The sequence below is a fragment of the Poeciliopsis prolifica genome, unplaced genomic scaffold (genome assembly GCF_027474105.1).
Source record: "Poeciliopsis prolifica strain line A6 unplaced genomic scaffold, Auburn_PproV2 SCAFFOLD049, whole genome shotgun sequence".
Classification (NCBI taxonomy): Eukaryota; Metazoa; Chordata; class Actinopteri; order Cyprinodontiformes; family Poeciliidae; genus Poeciliopsis; species Poeciliopsis prolifica.
The window spans coordinates 2,763,349-2,787,065 of NW_026562424.1; the positions used below are offsets into that span (position 1 = coordinate 2,763,349).

The 23,717-nt window shown below is 39.6% G+C and overlaps 1 protein-coding gene across 6 annotated transcripts in view; it reads right to left on the reverse strand.

Annotated features, from left to right (window-relative positions):
- Positions 1 to 23,717, reverse strand: part of LOC129377853 (potassium voltage-gated channel subfamily C member 1-like) — a 61,258-nt gene that overhangs the window by 16,136 nt on the left and 21,405 nt on the right. For 3 of the 6 annotated variants that reach the window (XM_055058058.1, XM_055058055.1, XM_055058057.1), the window contains exons 3-4: positions 10,157 to 11,138; positions 7,522 to 7,716 (exon numbers count right to left, since the gene is read on the reverse strand). In XM_055058058.1, coding sequence (XP_054914033.1) covers positions 7,522 to 7,716; positions 10,157 to 11,138 — 1,177 coding nt within the window. Of the gene's footprint in view, positions 1 to 2,281; positions 6,027 to 6,575; positions 6,705 to 7,521; positions 7,717 to 10,156; positions 11,139 to 23,717 lie in introns of those variants that run through there. The other 3 variants (XM_055058054.1, XM_055058056.1, XM_055058053.1) reach the window with 3 other exon arrangements.

The window sequence follows — 23,717 nt, forward strand, 5'->3', positions numbered from 1 at the left end:
ATTTGGAGAAAATTACAAAAAAAAAATTTTTTCCCACCATTTTTATGCCGTTAAAAAATCAAAATCTCTTTAGAAAAAAAACCTGATGTAAAGGATTATAATTCAGACATGAAAGAGTTAAAGTTTACTGATTGGTTTCTTGCATTATGGTCTCAAAACAACAATATTATCGTTTATCGCAATAATTTCTGTAACAATTTGTCATCCAGCAAAATGTGACGCCATGACGGTCCTGACTTTCTTCAGACATGCTCTATTATTTCCTGAAGGATGTTTGCCAGGAATCCACAGGATTCGCTGACTTCTCAGTTTCTATTCCTGGGTTTCCCATCTACAGTATCATTCCTACATGTGATCAGTTGGCTGTTAAAGGTGACGTTATCTCCTGTTACCCATAATTAGATGTATTGAGTTTTCTCCTAATGATTACCGAACAGCCTGCTGGAGAAATGAGACGACGTGCAACCGTGTCCCTCCACCTCCTGTCAGGAGTATCTGGGTCACAGCAGCCTGTAGAGTTATAAATAAAGCTAAAGTCTACTTAAAGGGATAGTCCAGTTTTTTATTTGGGTGTGGAGTATTTCTGATCAGTCAGGATTTTACCTGGAGTAGACAGAAGTGAAAAAAATCCTCATGTAGAGTCAAAAACTGATCCATTTAAAGGCAAATTACTTTCAAAATACCTCAAATTAAGGAAACACAGTTCACAAAAAATATTTTTATACTCCTCTGCTTTTGGTGTGATACAATTGTTTGATATTTTAATGAACATTACAGGTTTTCTGGTGTTTAAGGTGCAAAAATTACACAAAAATTATGCTACTTTTGGTTAATTCTTTAAGCTTTGATTGTATTCATGTAATTTGCAGCTCTGAAATAATAAAAACCTGATTTTTCCACCGTACGTTGATTCTGAACTCTTCCTGAGTTTAAACATTCGTATTGTTGTTTCTAAATGATTATGAACTTGTCATTATTTTTGACCATTTATAATTTTCTGTAAATAAATACAAAATTTTTGCTTCAAAGAATAAAAGAACAATGCTCATTTTATTCAAAATTACATCTATAAAGAAGTAAAACCAGAGAAACTGATCGTTTTAAGTGGTCTCATATTAACGCCCTGCAACATTTTTGAAATAAAATCTGTCAGTTAGTTGTACTATATATGATGGTCAAAGGAAGAAAAAACTAAAAATGCACAGAAAAATTGGCTCCTGACTGGAATCAAGCACTTTCCAGCTGAGGAAAACTCAAAACTCCCGTCTTTTTCTGAATGCACCGCGCTTTAATCAACACTCTTCGGTGTGGACACTGAGGGAAGAAGACTCGGAGTGAGCTATTTTCAACATCAATGAAGTGTTTTTACATTTTAGAGTAAGCATTCAGGATTAAACAATTTGTTCCACAGTGTGAAAAATTTCTGAAGTTTGTTGAGAGAGCGAGACTTTCAGCAGATAACAAGAAGGCTGCTCTGTTTTATTATTTAAGCTTTCAGCCTCCTGGAAATCAGAGAAAACATGAGAATGTGGAGGAAATATTCTGAAGTTGGTATCTGCAGGCTTACATCTCAAATTAAATGGTTACCTGAGCAAGAGCTACAAACACAAGAGAAGTTAGTGTTGCTGTAAGTAAGATACTGACTGCTCAGTTACTCCACATTGTCTCATTTCAGCTTTAACCGTATGAATATTAATCATATGTTGATGGATTGTGACGCGTTGTTTCTTAAATGCGGCTCAGACAAAATATTTGCCAAGTGTTGTGTGAAGAGACAGATCAGACAACAGAGCATGCATGACAATGTGACGCTGCTAAACACAGAGGGTCCATGAGGCCTGACATGCTACCAGATACAGGTCATTTAGATCCACGTTTTACTGCAACTCCGTTTTCTAGTTGAGCAACTAAAATTAATGAAATCCTTCTAATAAGCGTGAGATTCTATTTAACTTAAAGAAAAACGGTAACAAAAAATTTTTGCAGTTTGTTTTTGAACAAGCGTCGCCTATGAGAGTAAAAGCTCCTGAAATTGTGTTTTGTTAAGATTATTCGTTTCCTAGTCTCTAATTTCACTGTCGTGTTGGAAGTATTTTCCTTCCGACTTCCAGGAAGAACACAAGGGAAGTAAAAGCACAACGATAAGACACAAAACTGAAATATATCCAAAACTAAAAAATAAATCACAGAAAACGGCAAAATATGAACCGAATATCATCACATAATAAAAACAAGCATTCACGTTAGAAACCAAATCACCAAAACATATTTTATGAAAACCGTACTGTACACACCAAGTTGGTAACAAAAATGATAAATAGGCACAAAACAATAAATGAAATAAAACTTGTATATTTTTGTAAAGTGAAGGAAGAAGAAGAGAAACTAAAGAGTTTAAACCAACAGGACTGAGATCCTGTTGCTCTTTGTGAGCCATGCATTCAGCACTATGAGCACAGGAAGCCAACATGGCCGACAGTTAGGAAAGAAAACACACAGAAGGCGAGAAAGGGAGACGTCTTACGCTCAGGAAGATCAAATAAAACACAAACGATGCACACAGCAAGGAGGAGCAGAACAATCCCTCTTTAAAAACAACAGGCTTCAAACTCATCGCAAATATTTTCATAAATTCGATTTTCCGTTTTGTAACTTTTGCATCTTGTCGTGTTACAACCACAAACTTTGAAGCAGCAACAGGAATCCTCTGATCGGTCAACGCAAAGTAGTGCTGTACTCTAGGAGTGACGACAAACCTTTTAGAAATAATCTGAAAGTGCGACGGTCTGGTGTGCAAAAGTATTCGGTCATCATTACTTCAATAAAATCCATGGCAACTAATCACATTCAGGTTAATTAATCAGTCGATATGCAGAAAGAAGGTAACACTTTATCTAAAGGGGTGTGAGTGAGACTTGCTGTCGTAAGCATGAAGGAGCCTTTATGAAGAGTCATTTGGTAAATAATGTCTCTTCTCATTCAAATTTACACTAAAATTTGCATCAACAGCATCCACTTTGCATTATTCACTAAATATTGACCCTTTTAATGCAAAATGGACCTAAAAGCTGCACTAAAAGTCAATTAAGCGGGTAAATTATTCTGCAAAAAAATACATTTTTAATTTAAAATTCAATTGAAACTTGCATTAAGAGTCCTTTAAAAGTGGCAACCTTTGGTTAAAACTGTCAGTATTTACCAAATGTCCCTTCACGACAACGTAAACATTCATGAAGACTCCTTCATGTTTACAACAGAGTCATGTCAGTATTATGTGCACCTTCAAATAAAACATTACTGAAAAGAAAGAATAAATAGGAAAGGTAGGGCATGCTAGTAGCTTACTACTAAGTATTTATGTGCTGGAATGGTCTAGTCAAAGTTCAGGGTTAGGATCCAGTTGCGAATCAGAGGAAAAACTTGGACGTCCACAGACGTTCTCCATCCAATCTGACTGAGATTGAGAAGAAGTGACAGAAACGAGTTCGGCTGTGAAATTAGATTTTACAGATTTTACATTCATCAACTGCATTGTGTTGGTTTATCAGATGAAAACAAAATAAAACACATTTGTGGTCGAACACAACGAGCTGTAAGAGGTTCACCAGATTTGGAGGGAAGCAAGAATGGGATCAGATCAGTTTGATTTTAGCTGTAAAGCACCAAGTGCCGTCTCCTCTCTTAGTGCACAAGAAGTTTCAGCAGTTTAAGGAACAAGGACTATTATAGATCCCCAGCCTAAGGGTACAAATTAAAGTGTGCAATTTGTCATTAGGTTGCCTTGAAGTGGCGTCCTAATGAGTCCAGTAATTATTTTCCTCAATGCGCTGCTGATTTGCTTTAAAGGGGGATTTTTGTGTCACTTAAATTGCAGTTTGCACAGAAGAACCATTTACAATGGCAGCGTTGTTAGCGTCCTCTAAAAGCTCGGACAGTTGAAAGGCTTGCTTACCTTAGACAGCATGAAGCCACTTGCTAGTCAAACCTGTCATAGCGTTTTTGTCTGTCTGGTCAGTAAGTGTTTCAGTTGCCGAGTGCAGCATGGACGCCTTTTTTAATTTCCATAAAGGTCTGCGCTGCACCAGGCACGGAAAGCACAGTCACACCGTCTAGGGAGCAGTATTTCAGATCCATCACACGCTTTGGGAGACATCTCTGCAGCTGATTCACAAACGCACTTTTTTTTTTGTTTTGTTGTTGCCGTTTTAAGGCGCTGATAAAAATGCAGCAGCGATGCTCTTTCACAGCGTGCCATGTTTCCAGAGATGCTATCCCTTGACATAGACGACTCCACTGACCCCAGGAACCTTAAGCCTTGGAAAACTGACTCACAGCACAATAATAAACGTTTTGAACTTGGAAAAGAAAAAAAGTCCAACAAAATGTTGAACATGTAGATTACTGTGCAAAAGTCTTGAGTCTCTGAGCAGCTGGAGCTGCAACTAAATACTCATTTTACAACTTTAAGTCAAAATTCTGAGTTATTCATGCATTCGTCTGTAACGGATCTCCATTGTTGTTGTTTTGCGTTTCCTCGTGATAAGCAATAATAACCCTGGTCTATTTTATACACATCATATACACATTTAAAGTGCCTCAGTGAAAACATGTTTAAATCTCTCTGGTGCAAAAAAATCTGGTTGAAATTTTATTTCTTGACTGCATGTCGGTCTGTAAGGTTGAGATGGAACCACATGAAAACGGCCCTTTATTAACCAAAGACACAATGAAAACTGTCAGATGATTTTATTACCCTGGGATAATAATTCAGAAATAGCCCAAATAGTTTGGATGTATTTTTTTCTTTCTTTCTTTGTTTCTTTATGTTGCATGAACTGATCAGTTATGTGAAGTACTTTTTGCATACCAAAATAAAAGCTTATCTGATCAATTTTAGACAGAACAGATTACCTTTTTCTGTACCGTTCTACCAGTTTATTTATATATTTGCATGATGCTTTTGCTGCTGTAACAATAAACTTTCTGTTTGGTTTGTCCTTCTCCTTACTGGTTTTCATTATTTGCTGATTTAGCTGGTTTGACAGGTTCATCTGAAATATTTTCCGTCTTGTTTTTGTTTGTATTTTTGGTATTTTTATGCCGAATGAGCGTCAGATCAACCATCTGGGGATGAAAATTCTGAATTTTACAAACAGTCTGAGTGTAAAGTAAATATGAAGAATTTTCCACTGGCTGCGTTTCCACTGACCACATATTTGCGCAAATTTAAATTATGACAAAATAATAAACTTAATGGAAACATGGTAAAATGAGGTAGTTTTACAGCTGTATCAAAACTTGTGTGATGAGAAAAACACTTTTTTTCTCGTCACAACAGGATGTTACTACTGACAAAAATGAAGAAGAGGACAGGAAGCGGTGGGAGGAGGACGGCATGGTGGGTTTTTATGATTTATTGTGTGAATAAACTTATTTTAATTATATTATTCAATGGAAACACTGCAATTGCAATATTAGTGGACAAAAGTTTTGCAAACATTTGTAATAAAAACGCAGCTCTGTTACTGCTAATGCTTCATGCAACATCCTGCTGTTAGGTTTATGGCTATTTTTCTTTAAAAATCTGCATTTTACTTTTAGCTTCGCTGTCTTATACTAAAATCTACTTGATATAAAACATGTGAGCGCTGCACAAGCTGCAAAAAAACCTGAACTTTTTATAAATGATGTACGAATTAAAGCTGATTTCAAACCTTTGCACAGTCCTGTACATGCATAAAACACATCTTTTGATATGGAGGTGTAAGATATTGAGCTACAGAATACACACCAGTGCTGTGCAGCGGTTTGCAGCATTAGACTGTAATAAGTGCTGTTGTTTACCAAGGTGCCGGTCTGTGGGGTTGGGAATACCATGAATAAACACATTAGAAGGGGAAAAAAGAAGTAAAGCCACACACAACAACACAAACACGACACTCGGACGCCACCAGGGGGACAGAGACACAGTGTATAAACACGTAAGAATGAAAAAGCCCACATACACACGCGTGATATGACACAACCTGAAGAGAGAGACAACAACAACACAGAGGCACATCAGACAACAAGGTGACCCGCTGTTCCCGCTTCATTTCTTTTTTTTTTTCTTACAAATTAGTTAATAATACAGGACACAACAACTGGGTTATATTCACTTGAGTAGCTGGATGTGTTTAGCGATCCTGCACTCCTGACAGGATGCAGGTTAAAGAGACACTCACACGTTCACAAGCACACAGGTACAAAACATTTGCGATCATTTGTGCTGCAAACCCCATTTTCTTTTACACCGTGGACATTGTTTATCGAAATGGTTGCAGACGACGTCACGGAACCAAGCAGCATGTCGGGCTAAGGTTATGCTCAGCTGTTCTGCATCAACCTTAAGGACAAACTCTTTCAGCCTCAGAGAAGTGACAAATCAGCTGCAACATCTGTGACACAACAAGGTGGAAATATTTGTGTATGTGTGAATTTTGATGACGGCTGTATTTGTGTTAAAAGGGGGCGCTACTTTCCTGGGGAGCCAGAACTGGGTTAGTTGTGACTGTTTTTACTGGTTTCACTGTTACCTCTGAGCTACGGTTTGATCCAGGAGGAGGTGGAGTTTGCATTGAGGTCCTGCTGTAACAGAGACCCCTCCATCTTATACCAATCCTCAGTCAGAGGGGAGTCTGGGCTGGGAGCCAGGGCTGCTGCCTCTACAGTAGTTTGTTGCCAACAAGAAGGGAGGGAGGGGAGAGGGGCGTCGGAAGTTTGGAGGGAGTGTTTTGTTGGTGCAGGTTGGTGACGGTGGCAGTGGTCAGATTGCAGTATTAAATGAATGGCGGTGGCAGGATAATGAGCGAGGGGGCGGGGGAACAAGAGGAGGGACGGTGAGGTGGAAAGGGAACAAGGGAGGAAGCAGAGGGAAGGAGGTAATGGGGGGTCGGGGAGGGAAATGGGGTAAAATGGGGGGGAGGCGCCAAGTCATAAAATTAAAAAGGGCGATGTGAGAGGGAGAGAGAAACAGACAGGGAGAAACAGAAGTGACGAGAAGTAAATTAATGCATGGCCAACTGTCTGAGTCCAGAAGACAGAAAAAGACAGATCACTTTTGAGTCTGAGTGGACGTGACACGTTGTGGGACGGAAAGATCCAGAGACGCCATAGAAAGATGGAGGACATGACCGAAGCCATGTTCAAAAATTCCTTCAAAACGAAAGGAAAAGCATGATGACAAAATAATATCACGAGACAGAATAAATCAGAGATGATACGACGCGGTGATGGAAAGAAAACCAACGTGACGATGAAGAGGTGGAAACAAAGACAGCAGAGCAGAAGAGCTAGATGTTTATGCAGCCATATGAACTGGAATCTGCATCCACGTGTATTTCATCTACGTCTTGTGAACATACAGCTCTCTCTATGTGGCTTCTCTGTGGGGACGTGTTTACTGTGCCTGGCGTCTCGCTGTGCGATCGTGTTTACACGAGGAGTGCACTTCGCATATCCGTCTCCTGGTGCGAAACGTACCTTTCCGCACGTTCCCATCTGTGGCACGGAATTCCCTGGTGTTGAGTAGGAAGCAGGCTCGGTCCTGCTGGTAGCGTTCCCGAGTGGGGCCCCGCCCGATGGGGCTCCGCTCGTCCGGGCTCAGCACCTGGTCGATGGTGGGGCAGTCCTCGTTAGCCAAGGCGGCCGAAGCTGCGTCACCGTTCTGCTTGGAATCTGGAGGAAAAATTCACAGCCGGGGAGATGAACTGCTATAAACGGACTTCTGTTCGTCAGGATGACAGCAAGATGGTCACAGATAGGGAGACCGGCTGAACCCGTTATGACTGATTCATGCTCTAGTTTTATTTGTTCTTTTAATTCCACAGCACTATGCATAACAGTGAAGAAATTTAAGTGAAGTTCTTACAATAAATCAAAGAAAACACACAGAAAATCATGAATAAAATAGCTCAGAATTTAAATGGCAAGTATTTTTGTCAAGTTTCTATGGCAAACATCTTAGTAAACTTGAAATAAGACAAAACTAACATACAAGGAACTTTTTGCCAAGATATAGGATCTGGTTTGAAGTAAGTAATTATTTTATAGTCATGAAAAGTTGACGTAATCTGCCAGTGGAGCTGGATTATTGATTGCGTAAGTTTCTTATTTTTAAAATAGAAAAGAAGAGTCGCTAAAACTCATGTCTCATTATTCTGGCTTTAAGCTAAACAAACAATTTGGGGAAACAGGAAAAGTTGCGTGTGATTGATTGTCAGTGAGGAAAAGATGTCTTTTTATATGATGTATAAATATCTTGTGTGTCTACAACCATATAACTTAATTAAATGTTGTTAACTAGCAGAAAGTGACTTAATGCTACTTTAAGTGATTCAGGAATCATTTCATTTAACTTTCCCAAACCATAATTAAAGCTTAAACACGTGGATTCTGGGCTAGTATGATTAAAAGTGTTCAGTAACTCAGTGTTGCTATAGCAAAAAATTGACAAAAATGAAAAGGCAACACAGTGTTTGTGAAGGAGCCAAGCTGACCTGGTCAGCTCCTGCATTATTACCATGATATTACTTAAAAATGGTCTCAATATTATCATTTATCGCAATAAGTGATAAATTTGGAGTTTGCATGTTCTCCCTGTGCATGCATCAGTTCTCTCTGAATACTCCGGCTTATTTAAACACAGGACCGTTAATTGACAGTTTCTTTAACTTGAACATAGGAATAAGTGAGTGTGTGTCTGGCTGTTTGTTCTGTGCGACTTGTCCCAAGATGAGCAAACTCAAACAAACGCCAGGATAAACGGCTTTAGATGAAAGACGTAGGGATGCAGCTCCTCTCTATCGTTTTTAAGCCCAGTTGACGCCGCATTATTGTCACATTAAAAAGACAAAACACTGATTAGAAGAAGTACTAAACCCCAATAAAAGTTTCTGACTTCCTCCTTAGAGCAACAATAAAATCGACTGGTTCTACTTTCAGTCTTGACTCCAGGCGATGCTGGCAAGATGTGCTCACTCCTGGCCGCTAAGTAAAGCTTTAAAGGTGCATTATTGTAGCTAGATGCTAAAGCAGTTTTACTGCTAATGGCAGAAAGAAAGAAAAAATAAAATCCTGTGAAGTCAGCAAAAATCGAGACGCATTAGTCTGTTTTAATAGTTAATGGAGTTTGTTTTCTTCCCAAAGTGAATGTTCATCACTGGCAGATGGAAGCCTGAAGGCCTCTGTGATTCGAAAGTTGATCATAAATTACACAACAGTTCTGATGGGCCAGTGATTTCTCCAGGGTGGTGCGAGAATCAACCACGCATCACTGCTTGATATCACTCCCACTCCGTTCTCTGGAGATCCTGGCTCTTTGAAATCAACTGTACACAAGATCTCTGAAGTCTAAAACAGCAGACTTTTTTTTTTTTTTTGCGGTTTCATTTATTAACCCTCAGAGTCTCAAATCTCGGCCTGGACATTTTTGCTTGTTTTAATTGTACACAGTTCCTTAAATGTCTTGTGAGTTGGCCTGTCACGATAAACTTTGCAGGACGATTAACTGTTTCAGGATTTATTGCGATAAACGATAATATTGCTGTTCTGACACCATTTTTAAGTTATAATAATGCAAGAACACATTCTCAAAGCTCAATAAACTTTAAATTTTAATTTAACACTGAAACTGGAAGACATTTAAAATGTCAACAACAGAAACAACAAATAAAATGAATTATGAAGTCTTTGTAAACAAAATTGTTCTTCAAAATAAGAGCTGGTTGAGACCAAAACACCAGACTGAAGATTTTTATCATTCAGTTTTTGGTAAAAACAATGAATCAAGCAAATGAAAATTATTGAGTTTCTTTTAATTTATTATGTGATTAATTGATTTATTGTTTATTTGCAGTTATTTTCGCCTTTCAGATTAATTTCTCTCCCTGCTACGGCGGGAGTCAAATTACCGTAATAACCTGACATTGGCTGGAAAGCGCAACGTCGCCCCTTTCAGAAACCGTTGGACGTTTTTGTGCTTAGCATGAATTATGGTACATTCAGTATAGAAAGGTTAATGTGATAAAACACCTGAATCAATCTGTTATTGGGAAATTGCTATTTTACCAAAACTGAATCTAAAATGATTGGTAACAGGTAAAAGAAAAGTTCTTACCTCTGTTGATCTCAATGATTTCCTCCTGAGCAAGAGGACAGTCACCCCCTATTCCTCCAGACCCCATGACTCCACCTAAGACATTTCCCAAGATCCTTTGCGGTGATGCAGTGGCCATTGCCAGGGCGTCTGGCTTGCAGTAGTTGGGCGACCCGGGCTGAGGCGCTCGAGGGATATGTTTGTTCTTCTTTTTGGGCAGCTTTTGCTTGGCCATAGCCAGAGAGTAGTACATGCCGAAGTTGTTGACAATGACAGGTACAGGCATAGCAATGGTCAGCACACCAGCCAAGGCACAGAGCGCTCCCACCAGCATTCCTGACCACGTCTCCGGGTACATATCACCGTAACCCAATGTGGTCATCGTCACCACGGCCCACCAAAACCCAATGGGGATGTTCTTGAAGTTGGTGTGGGCGCTGGCCGTCGGGTCATCTGGGTCTGCCCCGATTCGCTCGGCGTAGTAGATCATAGTGGCGAAGATGAGGACGCCGAGGGCTAAGAAGATGATGAGCAGGAGGAATTCGTTGGTGCTGGCACGAAGGGTGTGGCCGAGGACGCGGAGACCCACAAAGTGGCGAGTGAGCTTGAAGATTCGGAGGATACGGACGAATCGGACAACACGGAGGAACCCCAGGACATCCTTGGCAGCTTTGGAGGACAGACCGCTCAAGCCCACCTCCAGGTAGAAGGGCAGGATGGCGACAAAGTCGATGATGTTGAGGGCACTTTTGAAGAATTCCAACTTGTCTGGACAGAAGATGACCCGCAGCAAGACCTCAATTGTAAACCAAATGACGCAGACGCCTTCGACGTACGTCAACCAGCTGTCGGTCACCACTTCGTACACTATCTCCTCGTGGGTTGTGTTGCCGTCTGTGACGTTCTCTGTCCTGTTTAGGATGGTGTTGAAGGCCTCGTGCGTCTCCATGCAGAAAGTGGAAATGGAGATGAGGATGAAGAAGAGGGAAATGAACGCCACGTACTGGAAGGACAGGAAGTTTTGGGAAAGACAACAAAGGGAAGGAGAAAAGGTCAGAGAGTTAGATTGAGAAAAACTTGAAAGGAAAAACTATTCAGACAGAACCTGAGCAAAACATCAGATGATAAAACGAGCCAAAAATAGTTTTCTTTTCAGAAAATTATGCTAGAAATGTTTCGTCTTATAAAACATATATATTCTATAACACAAAAAAAATTACGCTGAACTGTAATAGTCATATTATTGACTTTTTCTCATTATTTTGACTTTATTCTCTTACGATTTCATTCTCATTTTATGACTTTAGTTCATTTGTGTGTTATTCTAACTTTATTCCCGTAAAATCATAAATTTATTGTCATAATTTTATCTTTTTACTTTGTTATTTTATTATACCAAGTTGTAATTTTTTATATACTGACAAGACACTTCATAAACAAGTACCAGTGCATTTATAGTTGCTTTAATTTGTTGTACATATCCATATTTCTTAATTCGATACAAAAATAACAAGATGAAGAAAGTTTTTGAGAGTCAGTCCAACAACTGAAACACAAAATACCAACATTTAAAAATGTTCAAACCTCCTAAAATGATCTGGAATAATGATAACTCTGGTTTTAACATTATTGCTTAAGTCTTTAATTAAAAATTTAAATAATACATAAACTTATGGCAAGAAGTTATTATGTCATATTTGAATAGTTACTGTGAAGCTGTTATTTCTACTTTTTTGCTTAACGTCACATCAGTCCAGGTCTAATGTCCTTTTGGGAAATTCAGGATAAAAAGCTAAAAATCCCATCTCAGTTTTCCTAACTGCTATCCTCCGAGTCTTTGCATGTGTTCAGGCTTTTCCCGTTTATTTATAGACGCTCTATACTTTGTGCTTTTTCAGATAAATAATAAAATAATGCAAGCTTGGCCTGAGGAGCAGAACAGAGAAGTAATTCATACTTGAATGGAGCCCATATATATATTTTTGTGTGTGTTGCATGAATTTTCACCGTCATGCACTTATGTAATATGAAGAGGAAAATACTTACAAGAAGAGACTTTATATCGAACAAATGGAGCAAAACACTTTCACTTATTTTTCCCTCAAACGTCTCACTTTGTTTTGTCTAGTTTCTGGAAATTGGATGAAGGCCTACACATATTTCCCCTTGTGCCTTTCTGACACAGACAGACAAAGCAGAAGATTTAAAATACTAAGCCTCAGCTTTTACTGAGGAGATCAGCTGAGAAACGCAGTTAAAACCAGATTATTTATATAAAATGACGCCTTACCCTCTGTCCCAAATATTTAAATATAAAATGTAAATATTTACATTTAAATGTAAATAAAATTACATTTTTCAAAAATTCTATTTAAATAATTTTAATATACATGTATATATAAAAAATTATATCCTGTTAACATAGATATTTTAAAAAATATTATTATTTTTAAATAGAAATATTTTAAATATGTATTTTTTAAAAATATTAATATTTGTTAAATATATTTAAGTTTTCTAAAATGGGCTAAAATGCTGCGTTTCCAAAGCTTTGTTGATATTCCACAATTTTGCAACTGCTTTGTTTCGTTGAACAAGAAATGCAATTAAATCAGACATTTATAAGTTTGTCGTGGATTCGTCACATGACTGGTTTGACGCAAAAAATGTGTTTCCATTGCAGTTTTGTGAAATTTTCTAATTTGGATACAACCAAAAAAATTCACTTCATCCAAGTGCCAAAACTTTAAAACAAGAAAAAAAAAATTATGCTTTTTCAAAATTGGCATGTTTCCATTAAACCAACTTGTGTCAAATTGCATAATCTTAATGGAAAGGGTACAAAGTTGTTACTCCAAACGAAACATGAAAAAGCCAAACTGCAGTTTGTGCATAAACTCATTTTCTGAGCCACGACTGATGAAGCTGAAACTGAAGAGTTTGGTCATAAGAACACAATGAAGCCATAGCAAAACTATTGATACTGTATTGATACTGTGTCACTGAATACTGACACCTGCTGGACATTAAAAATCCCTACAGGCAACATAGTTGGTAGACTGATATGATGACCTAGTGTTTTTTAAAATTTTTTAAATTTAGTCTGTTACACTTTTTTTGACATAACTTCTCCTGCTGTATATAAAAAAATGAAGTAAACAATATATTTATATGAAATGATTTATAAAAAAGCAACTGAGTCGTTTGTAGAATGGCTGAGTTTATCCTCGGTGTATCTGGGATTCGTTCTGATGCCCTACGATGCCTCAGCATTGAGGAGGCGGATTTATTTAAATAAGACAGTTCTGTCAAACATATGCAACACTTCACCTGCAGAACATAATATGAACGTAAACTCAGAGTCAATTTCAGCTGAATTTGTATTCAGACAGATCAAGTAGAAACTGAAAAGAACCGGATGAAACAACAACGAAGTGAGAACCAACACTTTATTTTCTGATATGGATCAAAACGGTCCCAAACTACAGAACCTTTCGTTTGCCATATTGACGCTGAACCGTAAAAGATCAAGAATTATTTTGGCAAACGCTTCCCGTTGACAGATTCGCTTCCTTATAAACACAGTTTGGTGCCTCATTGTCATTTGGAAACACTTCCTGTATCGGTCACTTGACTTGCTGAAAGCAACACGCACACCGACACCGGGTTTCATGGATGCACCGGTGTTGCCGGACCCATCGCTGGGTGGCAGCTTCATGTTTGCTGCAGGAGGGACTGGCGCACTTCACAAAGCAAGAGGCAATTCAGATGTAACAATAACTGTAAGGATCTCCTGGCTTAAAGAGTCATGAAACGATGTGTGTGGAAAAAAACACACAAAACTGACTCAGTTACGCTTGACTAAAGTCATATAATCCAAAAGTCAGTTCTACTGGATATTAAGGAAATGTAATTAAATCTCAGAGTTTGAGGAAAGTATTGTTTTTTATCTTTCTGGTGTTTTGCAATCAGATTAAGCAGGAACAGTTTAGTCTGATTTATTGTTAGTGTTTGTCTAAAACCTTCCTGGAGCATCAGGATAAACAAAATGTTTATTTTCAGATTGTTAATTCCATGTTGGTTCTGTTAGATTACGCTGTGCAAAGTCCCATGAAGTAATGCCACGGTGCCAAATCATGCAACTCCAATGACATATAAAATTTTCTCCACAACATTTTGTTTCGACATCCTTCTATCCTCATTCTCCAGCAGTTTTCTTTCCTTCTTTCCTCCCATTTCCACTCCATCTTTCCTCCCTACCTCTCCTCTTCGATCTTTCTCACTAGTCGGTGTCTGACCTACTTTCTCCGATTGCTGCAGTGCTCTTCTCCTCCGTATCGTGAAAACACACACACAGACACGCAGAGGCTCTCAATCACCCTCCTGCCTGCACCCGTCCTCTCCTCCCCCCACCGGCTCCGCTGTCCCAGGGAAGCGGGATAGCACCGGTGGGACCGGCTCGGCGGGCTCCTCTACCGGCTGAACACAGGAGAGTCTCAGTCCAACAAATCAGGCCAATGAGGAGATCTTTGTCTTAATCCTCCTGCTTCCATTGTTGGTTATTCCTGATGGCTGCTGCGAATGCAGCGGCACTCAGATGAGCAGAACTGGAGCAGATCGCAAAACATCTTTACATCTTTTCACATTACAGCAGCGTTTCTTCAGCATTTAACACACAACGTCTTAATATGCAGGGTGGGCCATAAGTTTGCATACATAGGAGAACGTAAGAGGAATATTTATTTTCTATTTCAGATACCCAAGAAGATGTGTTTGACAAAAAGAGCAAAGAAATGAAGTTACACTGACGGTTTTAATTGAAGCAGTCGCAATGGTTGCAGCAAACTTTAACAGAAAACATGGAACGAGCGTCACAAAACTTATCAGCAAGAGTCTCACAAAAATAAAAACGGTTACCCAAAATAAAATGTAGATTTTGTTCTATGTATGGAAACTTGTGGCCCAACCTCTGTAGAGGAGCTTTTTGTGGGTCCCTCTGTTCCACCTTTAGAGGTCGATGTTGAGTTTTCCTTTTTCTCTTCTGGTTTTTACAGTCATTTCTTTGGAAGCATAAGTCTCTTCACTCATTGTCTTGTTAAAATGTGAAAGGAGGCCATGATAAAACCACCAACTACGACACGGGGCATTTTGAGTCATTTACAGATTCTTTAAGTTCAGATTCAAAGCTTTCCAATGAGAGAAAAACATAGAAATCAAACAAGTTCTTAACTACAAGTGTTGCATTAACATTTTAGAGCTGTTTGTAATTTAAAAACATGGTAAAAAAAAGAAATAGACTTGATTTGCATTGGAAAAACAAACATTTCGTTTCAATCATAAATATTAATGTTGCTAAATGTGCCTATTTTTCCAGATGTGTCATTTCTTAGCGATGCTATCCGTTTAACCACAGAAACTCCTTCCAGTTGTGGAGAATGTATTTGTAACCAGCAACTCAGAGCTGAAACATTTAGTTTCACTCAACCCAAAAGAGGAATTAGAACAAACTTAGAAAGAAACTCCTAACAGTTTATCTAGAGGAGCTACTCATTACCTTAGATCAACATTTAGCATTAAACTTTTAATATCAGAGCAAGTTTGTTTTAGAAAGTACCGTCTACTTTCCATTTTAATCTGTTTTTCTTCTATGTTGTTTTTAATTTCTTCGTACTTTAAATTGTCTGTGTCGGAAAGGCGCTAAATAGATAAAGTTGCCTTTTACAAAGTATTCACTGAGAATAAAAATGCTGCATTTTCGTCCTGTTTTTAATTCTAACACATTTTCAGAGTGTAATCTGCCTCTCGTCCACTGGAGCTTTTACTCTGCAGGTATAGGCGATAGACGGAGGATGTTTAAAAATAATCCAGCCTTTTCTCTTGTTTTGTCCCAATAAATCCCAATAAAATACATAAAACGTTTGTGGTTGTAGAATGGGTTGAATCTGAAGTGTATAGAACATTTTGCAGAAGGAAATGTACTTTTATTTTTAGATATTTTCTTCTTGCTGTAGAGTAAGATCCATTGCAAAAGTATAAATAACACGCCGCCAAGACGACACAACGAGAAAATAGAAGTAAAACTGCTGTAATGTTGCAACTTCTATGTAGGTTACACAGGTGGGCACACAGTGGGGAGTGGACAGGTTGGACAAAAATGTGGATCCAGGCATGAAAAACAGAAAGAGCACCAAAAACAATGAGAGCGTGAGGAACCACATGACTCAGCAACATAATTCAAAGTAAAAAAAGGATCCAGAGCGACTAAACTTGGCAAAAGGTAGTTCGTCATTTCAATGATCTCAACAGGAAGTGACAGTGTCTTGAAAAGAGGACAGAAAAGTATGACAGGGCTCATCGCAAGAGGAAGAGGGAGAGAGCGAGGAAAAAGTAGCAAACACATCAGGAGCCTGGAGGTTAATGGTGAATGACAGGCCTTAGCCACAAACGCAACTTGTGTCAAGCAGAGGGACGGGGAGTTCTGGGAGTCCCGCCTGACATGTTGCTCCATGAAATCTCTTCATGCCCGACGCAGAAATTCATGTGAAAGGAAACAGTTGCATAACTTAGAATAAGCTGTTCTCATCATATAAGGCTTTCTGATTATTCTAGAGCAGCTCGTTGTGTCGACGGTCTTCTTCTCTTTAAGACAAATAAATTTAGTGAGTTTCAGATTTTGGACCTAAATGTTTGTGAAAGTTAAATAAGTTGTGTTAACTTTTCATTTATTTTCTCAAACCTCCAAGAGTTAAATAATCAGAGTTTTTAGATTAACACTTAAAAAACTGAAATTAGAAAAAGAGTGGGAACTATTTCCCAGAATGCTTAGCGGCGTATTTCTGTCTCCTGAGATGGAAGTGCGTCACATTGATCTGACTCTTGTGTTATTAAGGCAAATGTTTATTTTAGTGCAGCTGACAGGATGATGTCCTGATCACACTAAATGTTTCTGAGCTGAATTCATTGAGATGTTTAATAAAATTCATCATCAGATCAGAAATTTGGTTCATGAGATTTGAAACTAGAATTAAAATGATTCTACAGTAAAGTAAGTTGTTATTTTAACTTGATATTGAGAGTAAAATTATAGAGAAATGTCTGTTTATCTGGGTGAGGGAAGTTTTTGTTTTTTTGTTTAAATTGCAGCATTAAGTTAAAACTCACAATTCAGGATTAATGAACTTAAAAAACAATGTTTAGACCATTTGTCTCTTGTTGTTAAATCAACTTCATGAACTTTAATTTATGAGTTAAAACCAAAATAATTTTCTTGTTGACTTAAATTGCATTTTCCAGGCAGCAGATGGGCTTTTATTTTCAAGTTAAACCAACTTCTAATGTTTTATAGTGTTTGTTTACAACCCACAAGACACCAACATCTGGTGAAAAGTTACCAAATGTCATGTTTTTATTTTTCTACGGCTGGACGACAACAATATAAAGATGTTTTCTGAACAGGTTTTGTTTTATAAAAAGCAAAAATGTGTCAAGAAATGATAACAAAAGTAGCCATGAGTTGCACTCAGTTATTGTCAGTGTCAGTGAGGAAACATTTTACAACATGTACAAGAATGAAGGCTGCAAGACAGCGAGAGAGAGCAAGACTTTCAGCAGAGAGCAGAAAAGCTGAATGAAGTGCAAGAAATTAATATCCTGTTGTTTTCAAACTAAAACACAACAAAGTTTTTTCAGAGCAAATGAAAATAAATCTCTGCAGTGAAAACATTTATTTCCACATGTATCAAATATAGTTTTTCTTTGCACCACAATGTTTCAGATGAGACGTACCAAAAGTTTGAGTTATTGTCAAAGTGAACAAGAAGTACTGACAGATTGTTTCTTCTCTTTTCGAAAACGTTTGGATTTTTGTGCTTCCAATCGACCGATCAGGCAGAAATGATCAGATTCTGGTCAATAGAACATTTTGGTAAACAGAAATTAGGCAAATCTTAGACGTAAGTTCCAGAAAAGGTTCTGCATGTTTTCTGTTTTACACCATCTGTGCTCCACCATCTCACTGCTTTGCAGGGTTCCCGGCAGCATAAAAGGTTTTTTACAGAAACAACATTTGTTTTTAGTTCATTACTGTCAATCGGAAACTCTGGGAAACGTCCGGACTCCATTCTCCAGTTTTAGAAATCGTTGCGCCGCTTTCTAACCTCAGCCAATCTAATCACGATTGGGTAAAAAGCCACAATCAAATGTTGGTAAAGACGAAAATCATTGTTTCTGTAATTAGATCTAATAGCACTTTAATGCTGGGAGAGTGAATTACAATGTAGATCCGAACAATAGATCAGTTCATGATTCCATGCAGCAACAAATGAAATCTCCCACGGATTGAACATTGTTTTAATGTTCTTTAAGCAATGCATCAAATCTGCATGTTTCACATAGGCGTGTGTGTGTGGACACACAACCTATGGGCGCAGGAGGTGTGTGTGCTGGTCCCAGATAGGCGCGCGAGCCGCAGCTCTGAGCCGAGGTGATGGTGAGGAATGAGAGGATGGAGGAGACGGAGGGAAAGAAGAAAGGTGGAGGAAGATGATAAAAGGAGAAGCGGCAATCTGTCACTTCACTCTTATTTATCTCCTCCGACACTTTGCCTCTGTTCTCTCCCGCCGCGACGTGAAGGTGTGTGTGACGGAACAGCCATGTCGGCGCTTCTGAATATTCAATCGGGGGGTGGGGGGGAGACGCTCGCGGTGACGTCCGCCTGCTCGGTTTTCGACAACGGCGTTTGTGCCACGCGCGACACCTGCATCCGGGTGACCTTCAAGGTCCGACACCGAACCCCCAAATCCACCGCTGCTCTCTCAAGTCAGATGTGCAAAGATGAAAAGAGCAGGAGGGAGAGGAGTGAATGAAAAATATTTTCTTTTCTTTTTCTGAGACAGAGAGAGAGAGGAGAGAGAATGATGCATTAATTGTATGGCGAGTCTGAAGGAATGGAGGGGAAGAGAGATCGTTGCAAATCTGCACAAATTAGCGGGGAAGGGAGCAGAGACTGCGAGAAAGACAGGAGGAGGATGAATGCAAGTGATATAACCGAGTAGAGAATGCCTGAGCTGATATTAGCTCTGCAGACGTCTTCTTCTTCTTCTTTTTATTTATTTTATGTTTTTACATGCACGCCGATGTGCCGCGCTCTTCTTTAACGGGACCCTAGTGGCGCAGTGTTTACTGCGGCACCATCCAGAAGAGCTTCATCATTACAGTATTACCACAGTCCTGCCTGGCTCCCTGTCACCATGACAACCACTGCGTTAGCCTCTGCTTTCAGGCACCAAGGACGAGACTAAGCCAAACACCGCTACAGCTGGCGAACAGAGCACCAATCTGATCGTTTGCTCATCCATTATTATTGATATCATTTTTTATTTTTTTTTTTAAACCAGAAGTGGACAGGTGACCTTGACAGAAGTGTGGCATGAAGAAAGACGCACTCGTTTCTGCTCCACATGCACACGGATTGACGATGGCGATGTTTGATCGGCATTAGTATGACGAGCAGCAGCCGGTGAGGCGGGCTGCGCAGAGGCTGCTGTGCAGAGGCTCTACTGGAGGGCGAAGCAAATGGGCGACGAGTGCTGCAGAGTCAGCAACGATAAGCAGACGCTGAAGGATGATCTGAAATCATAAAAATGAGGCGTGAAAGATGAACATTTTAATGATGAAGGGCGACCGAAGGTCCGAGTCTGGCCCTTCTATATCTCTAACTTCTCTCACATTGCAACTGAGTGTGAATATTAGCTTGAAAAGGTGTAAAACTCATGCAAAATATCAGACTAATAAATATGAACATTACACTTCTTACTTGCAGTAAACACAAATATTGCAGATCGGCAGGTTTAGATTGTTTTCAGTCACAAATGTTTGACTGAATCGTTTCATTTCAGCCAAACATTTCATTTACTTTCACTGCTGCACCCAAAATTCAGCCAAATAAAAAACATTTAATGTACTGGAGACTTAACTCAGTGCTTATGTAAGACTCGGTCAACACAACAATTTCTAAAATTTCAAATTAAAACTCTCCAACAGACATAACAGGATGTCAAAGACCTTTTACACACACAGGTCTCATGGTATCGATCTGGACATTCTGACTGTTAAGTGTTACAGTCTAAACCATTTGTGTCCAGGATGTGTGCGGTCTGCAGAGACGTTAGCTGCCTGTACAAGTCCTGGATGAGGGAATGCCAACCCCGATGATCCTTTCTGCAGACCGAATTCTGATCTGATCTGTTCTGTGGATGAAACAAACCTCCCAGAGCGTAAAACAGCACATTTGAACAATTTCTTGATTCAGTGACACTAAGATGAAAACTTGTTTCTGTTTCAAAGCAGAAACATAAGAAGTGAATCTCACATCCCGCACCAGACTCTGTTTGGACCGTTATGCTTTCACGTTCTGACATGGTCCCGCCATCTTTGTTTCTGTTTCAACTGGCTCCGCTAAAGCATGACCAACGGCACCCTCTGCTGTATGGAGGCCAAACTACAACCCTGATAAATATCCAAGCAGATGCAGAGCGATTGGAGATCATTTTGACTTAATAAACCATTAGTTGATTAATTACCTCCCTACATGAGGTTAAATGAAAAATAAAGATTCAGCTAATGCTGTGGTTTTGTGTTCACAATGACGGCAGGAAGTCGAATGAAGAGGCGCTGCAGCACAAACCGAAGCACCTCGGATCATTTTGAAGGAAGGATATCAAATCCTAGCGACTCTTTCCTCCTCAGTGAGCCATCATCTGTTGCAGATGAAGTGCTGTTTTTTCCCAGATAATGCTATCAACACGTGTGGCGGGATGTCTGAACCGGTCGGCTTTGCAGCCCTCCATCAGGGGTTACCCAGAATCTGAGATGAGCTGGTGGAAGGAGATGCAGGTTTATCAGGCACCTTGGAGATGAATGAGGAGGAATGCTGGCAGCTTAAGTAAGGTTGTGAGATATAATTAGCTCCTGCACTGGGTAATCCTGGCATATATTTTATTTTCAGAGTGCTATACTTGCATTCTTGCAACTCTTACTGTCTGAGGTCAGCACTCCTGGAAGATATCCTGGTAAAATTTCAATCACTGGAGGAGCTTCTGTTTCAGAGATTCCCCCGAATGAGTCAACGCTTTGACATGATACAGCTGAATAAATGCGCTTTTAAAACACGCTCTCTCACACACATGCACACCCCAACACACACCGACTCCAGTCGCCACGTCACGGTGTGGTATGTGCGCCGCAGCGCTCAGGTCCTTTCGTTTTTATTTCCACTGCAGTCCTGTCAAAACAGCTCTGAAGACAAACAAAGACCGCCTGCAGGTGACTGAACTGTACACGTCCCTGCCTTCCTGTCAGAACATCGTTCCGTCCCCATCGCTGCAGCTTATATGTGCAAGTCCCTTGTTTTCTTTTCTCTGCAGTCATCATCCCTTTCTCCATCTGTCCTCTCTTGTCCTGCTTGTTCTGTCCGGGACGGCCGCTTCTCTTCCATTAGCTGTGATGACCGACTGCTTTCTACGCCTCCTCCCTTTCCAAATCCCTTTTGTCTTGGTGCTTAAGTGACTGTCCACAATCTATTCTGAAAGTGTAAAATTTAAATGAAGCCATCAGACATGTCTCTAAATCAGCGTTTTGCATGAAGCCGTGGTGTTTGTACGCCTCCACTTGGGCCAGGAGGGACGATCAGGAAGCAGATGGTCACACAGGACTCAGCGCAGCAACACCATCCAATGTCGTTTGCCAAGAGAATGAGCAAGCACCGAGTCTGACTGTTTAAGTGCTACATCATGACGCGAGGCCTGCCAGGCATGTTCAGGCATTAGTAACAGGCAGGTAGACACAAGGCCTCAGGCTGCAGCACATACATGATCCGTCCCACTGCTTCTTCACACCCGAAGTCGGCCATCTTCTAGTCTTTATAAATTTGGCAAATTTTAGATTTTGAACCTAAATGTGTGAGTTCGTAAAAGATAGTAAGTTCTGTTCATTTTTTATTAAGAGTTGAATAAACTAGTTTTTAGATGAGCACGAAGAAAAAGACAGAAGTGGGAACTATTTCCCAGAATGCTTAGCGGCGTGTTTCTGTCTCCTGAGATGGAAGTGCGTTACATTGATCTAATGAAATTCTATTTATTTTGACCTGATATTGTGAGTAAAACAGAGAAATCAGGACAGATTTTATTACATATTGTGATTTAATTTGGTTTAAAGTCAAAACTCACAATTCAAGATTAATGAACTTTAAAACAATGTTTAGACAATTTGTCTCTTGTTAAATCAACTCCATGAACTTTAATTTCTGAGTCAAAACCAAAACAATTTTCTTGTTGAATCAAATTTCATTTTCAAGTTGAACCACCTTCTAATGTTTTACAGTGTAAAAAATAGCATAAATATTTGAATAATTCAGATTTTCCTCCTCTGGTTATGTGAGGTGTGTTTCATCAAACCCAAAATAATCTAAAGCAGAATCAGCCCATTCGACTAGCCGTTGGTTTATGGCCCAGTTAGCGGCTCGTGTTTCATGACATTGCCGTCCGTCGGTCCGGAGACGTGAGGAGGAATGTCAGGAAAGTGATTTATCGGTGTTGTGTAGGTGTGAAAGCTCAGCCAAATGCTTTATGGGCAGATACACTTAACTGTGTTTGGGCCGGTGAGGACGGCTAAGCTAACGGGGATTGAGTTATGCTTCAAAGGGGTCAGGGAGAAGAGGACATTTAGAAATGAAAGGGGATGAAAGACTATTCAGAAATCCTTATCAGACTGCAGCAGCCGCTTGGTAAGAGGTAACTTTCTAACTTGACTTTGAGAAAAGAATTAAAACAAAATGTTTCAATCATCAAACGCTGATTATAGATACATGCGCCAATGCATGTGCCAGTTTTTCTGATTATAGCTCGCAAACCCCTGCTCCCCGGCGTCATTCGACAAGACTTGCCCCATTTAGGAAATTCAGACTCTCACCGCCATGATTGGTCCTGGCACGCTGTGGGCTCTGCCTCTGCTACGCCCAGGTTCTGGATCGGCTTCAATTCCAGAGCATAAGAGCAAAATGTCCAGGGTTTATCACAAGGTCCAACTAATTGACCGTCCGTACGGAGCTGCAGAGCGCTGACTCAGCACTTAACCGGCAACCGCTAAATGGGCTGAAGTGAAAGAGGAACATGGCCGGAAATGAAGAGGAGAGCCCGCACTGCTTTTACAAAACCGCCACCTGAAATGGAGACAAGAAGCAGCATTCATCGGATGTCTGTAAGACAAACGTCCAGCAGGATGACTTATTTAAATAACCTGCAACCCATAACAGTAACAATTTAGATATTATCCATTTGAATTCAACAGATTGTTTAGTGTCTGGCTTCAGTTCATGTCCTCAAGAAAGTAAAAACCAACAACTGGAGAGACTTTAAACTAGCAACAATAAATTAGTTTAATCAAACCAGCTGCACATACAGACTGCTCCATTTTATTCATGAACAAAGAGAATAGATTTGTGTTCATGTTGTGAACTGATTCACTACAATGAGCCAAAGAATCGTCCGTTTTGCTGTAGTGCTTGAAAATGCTTACTTGTTTTGCC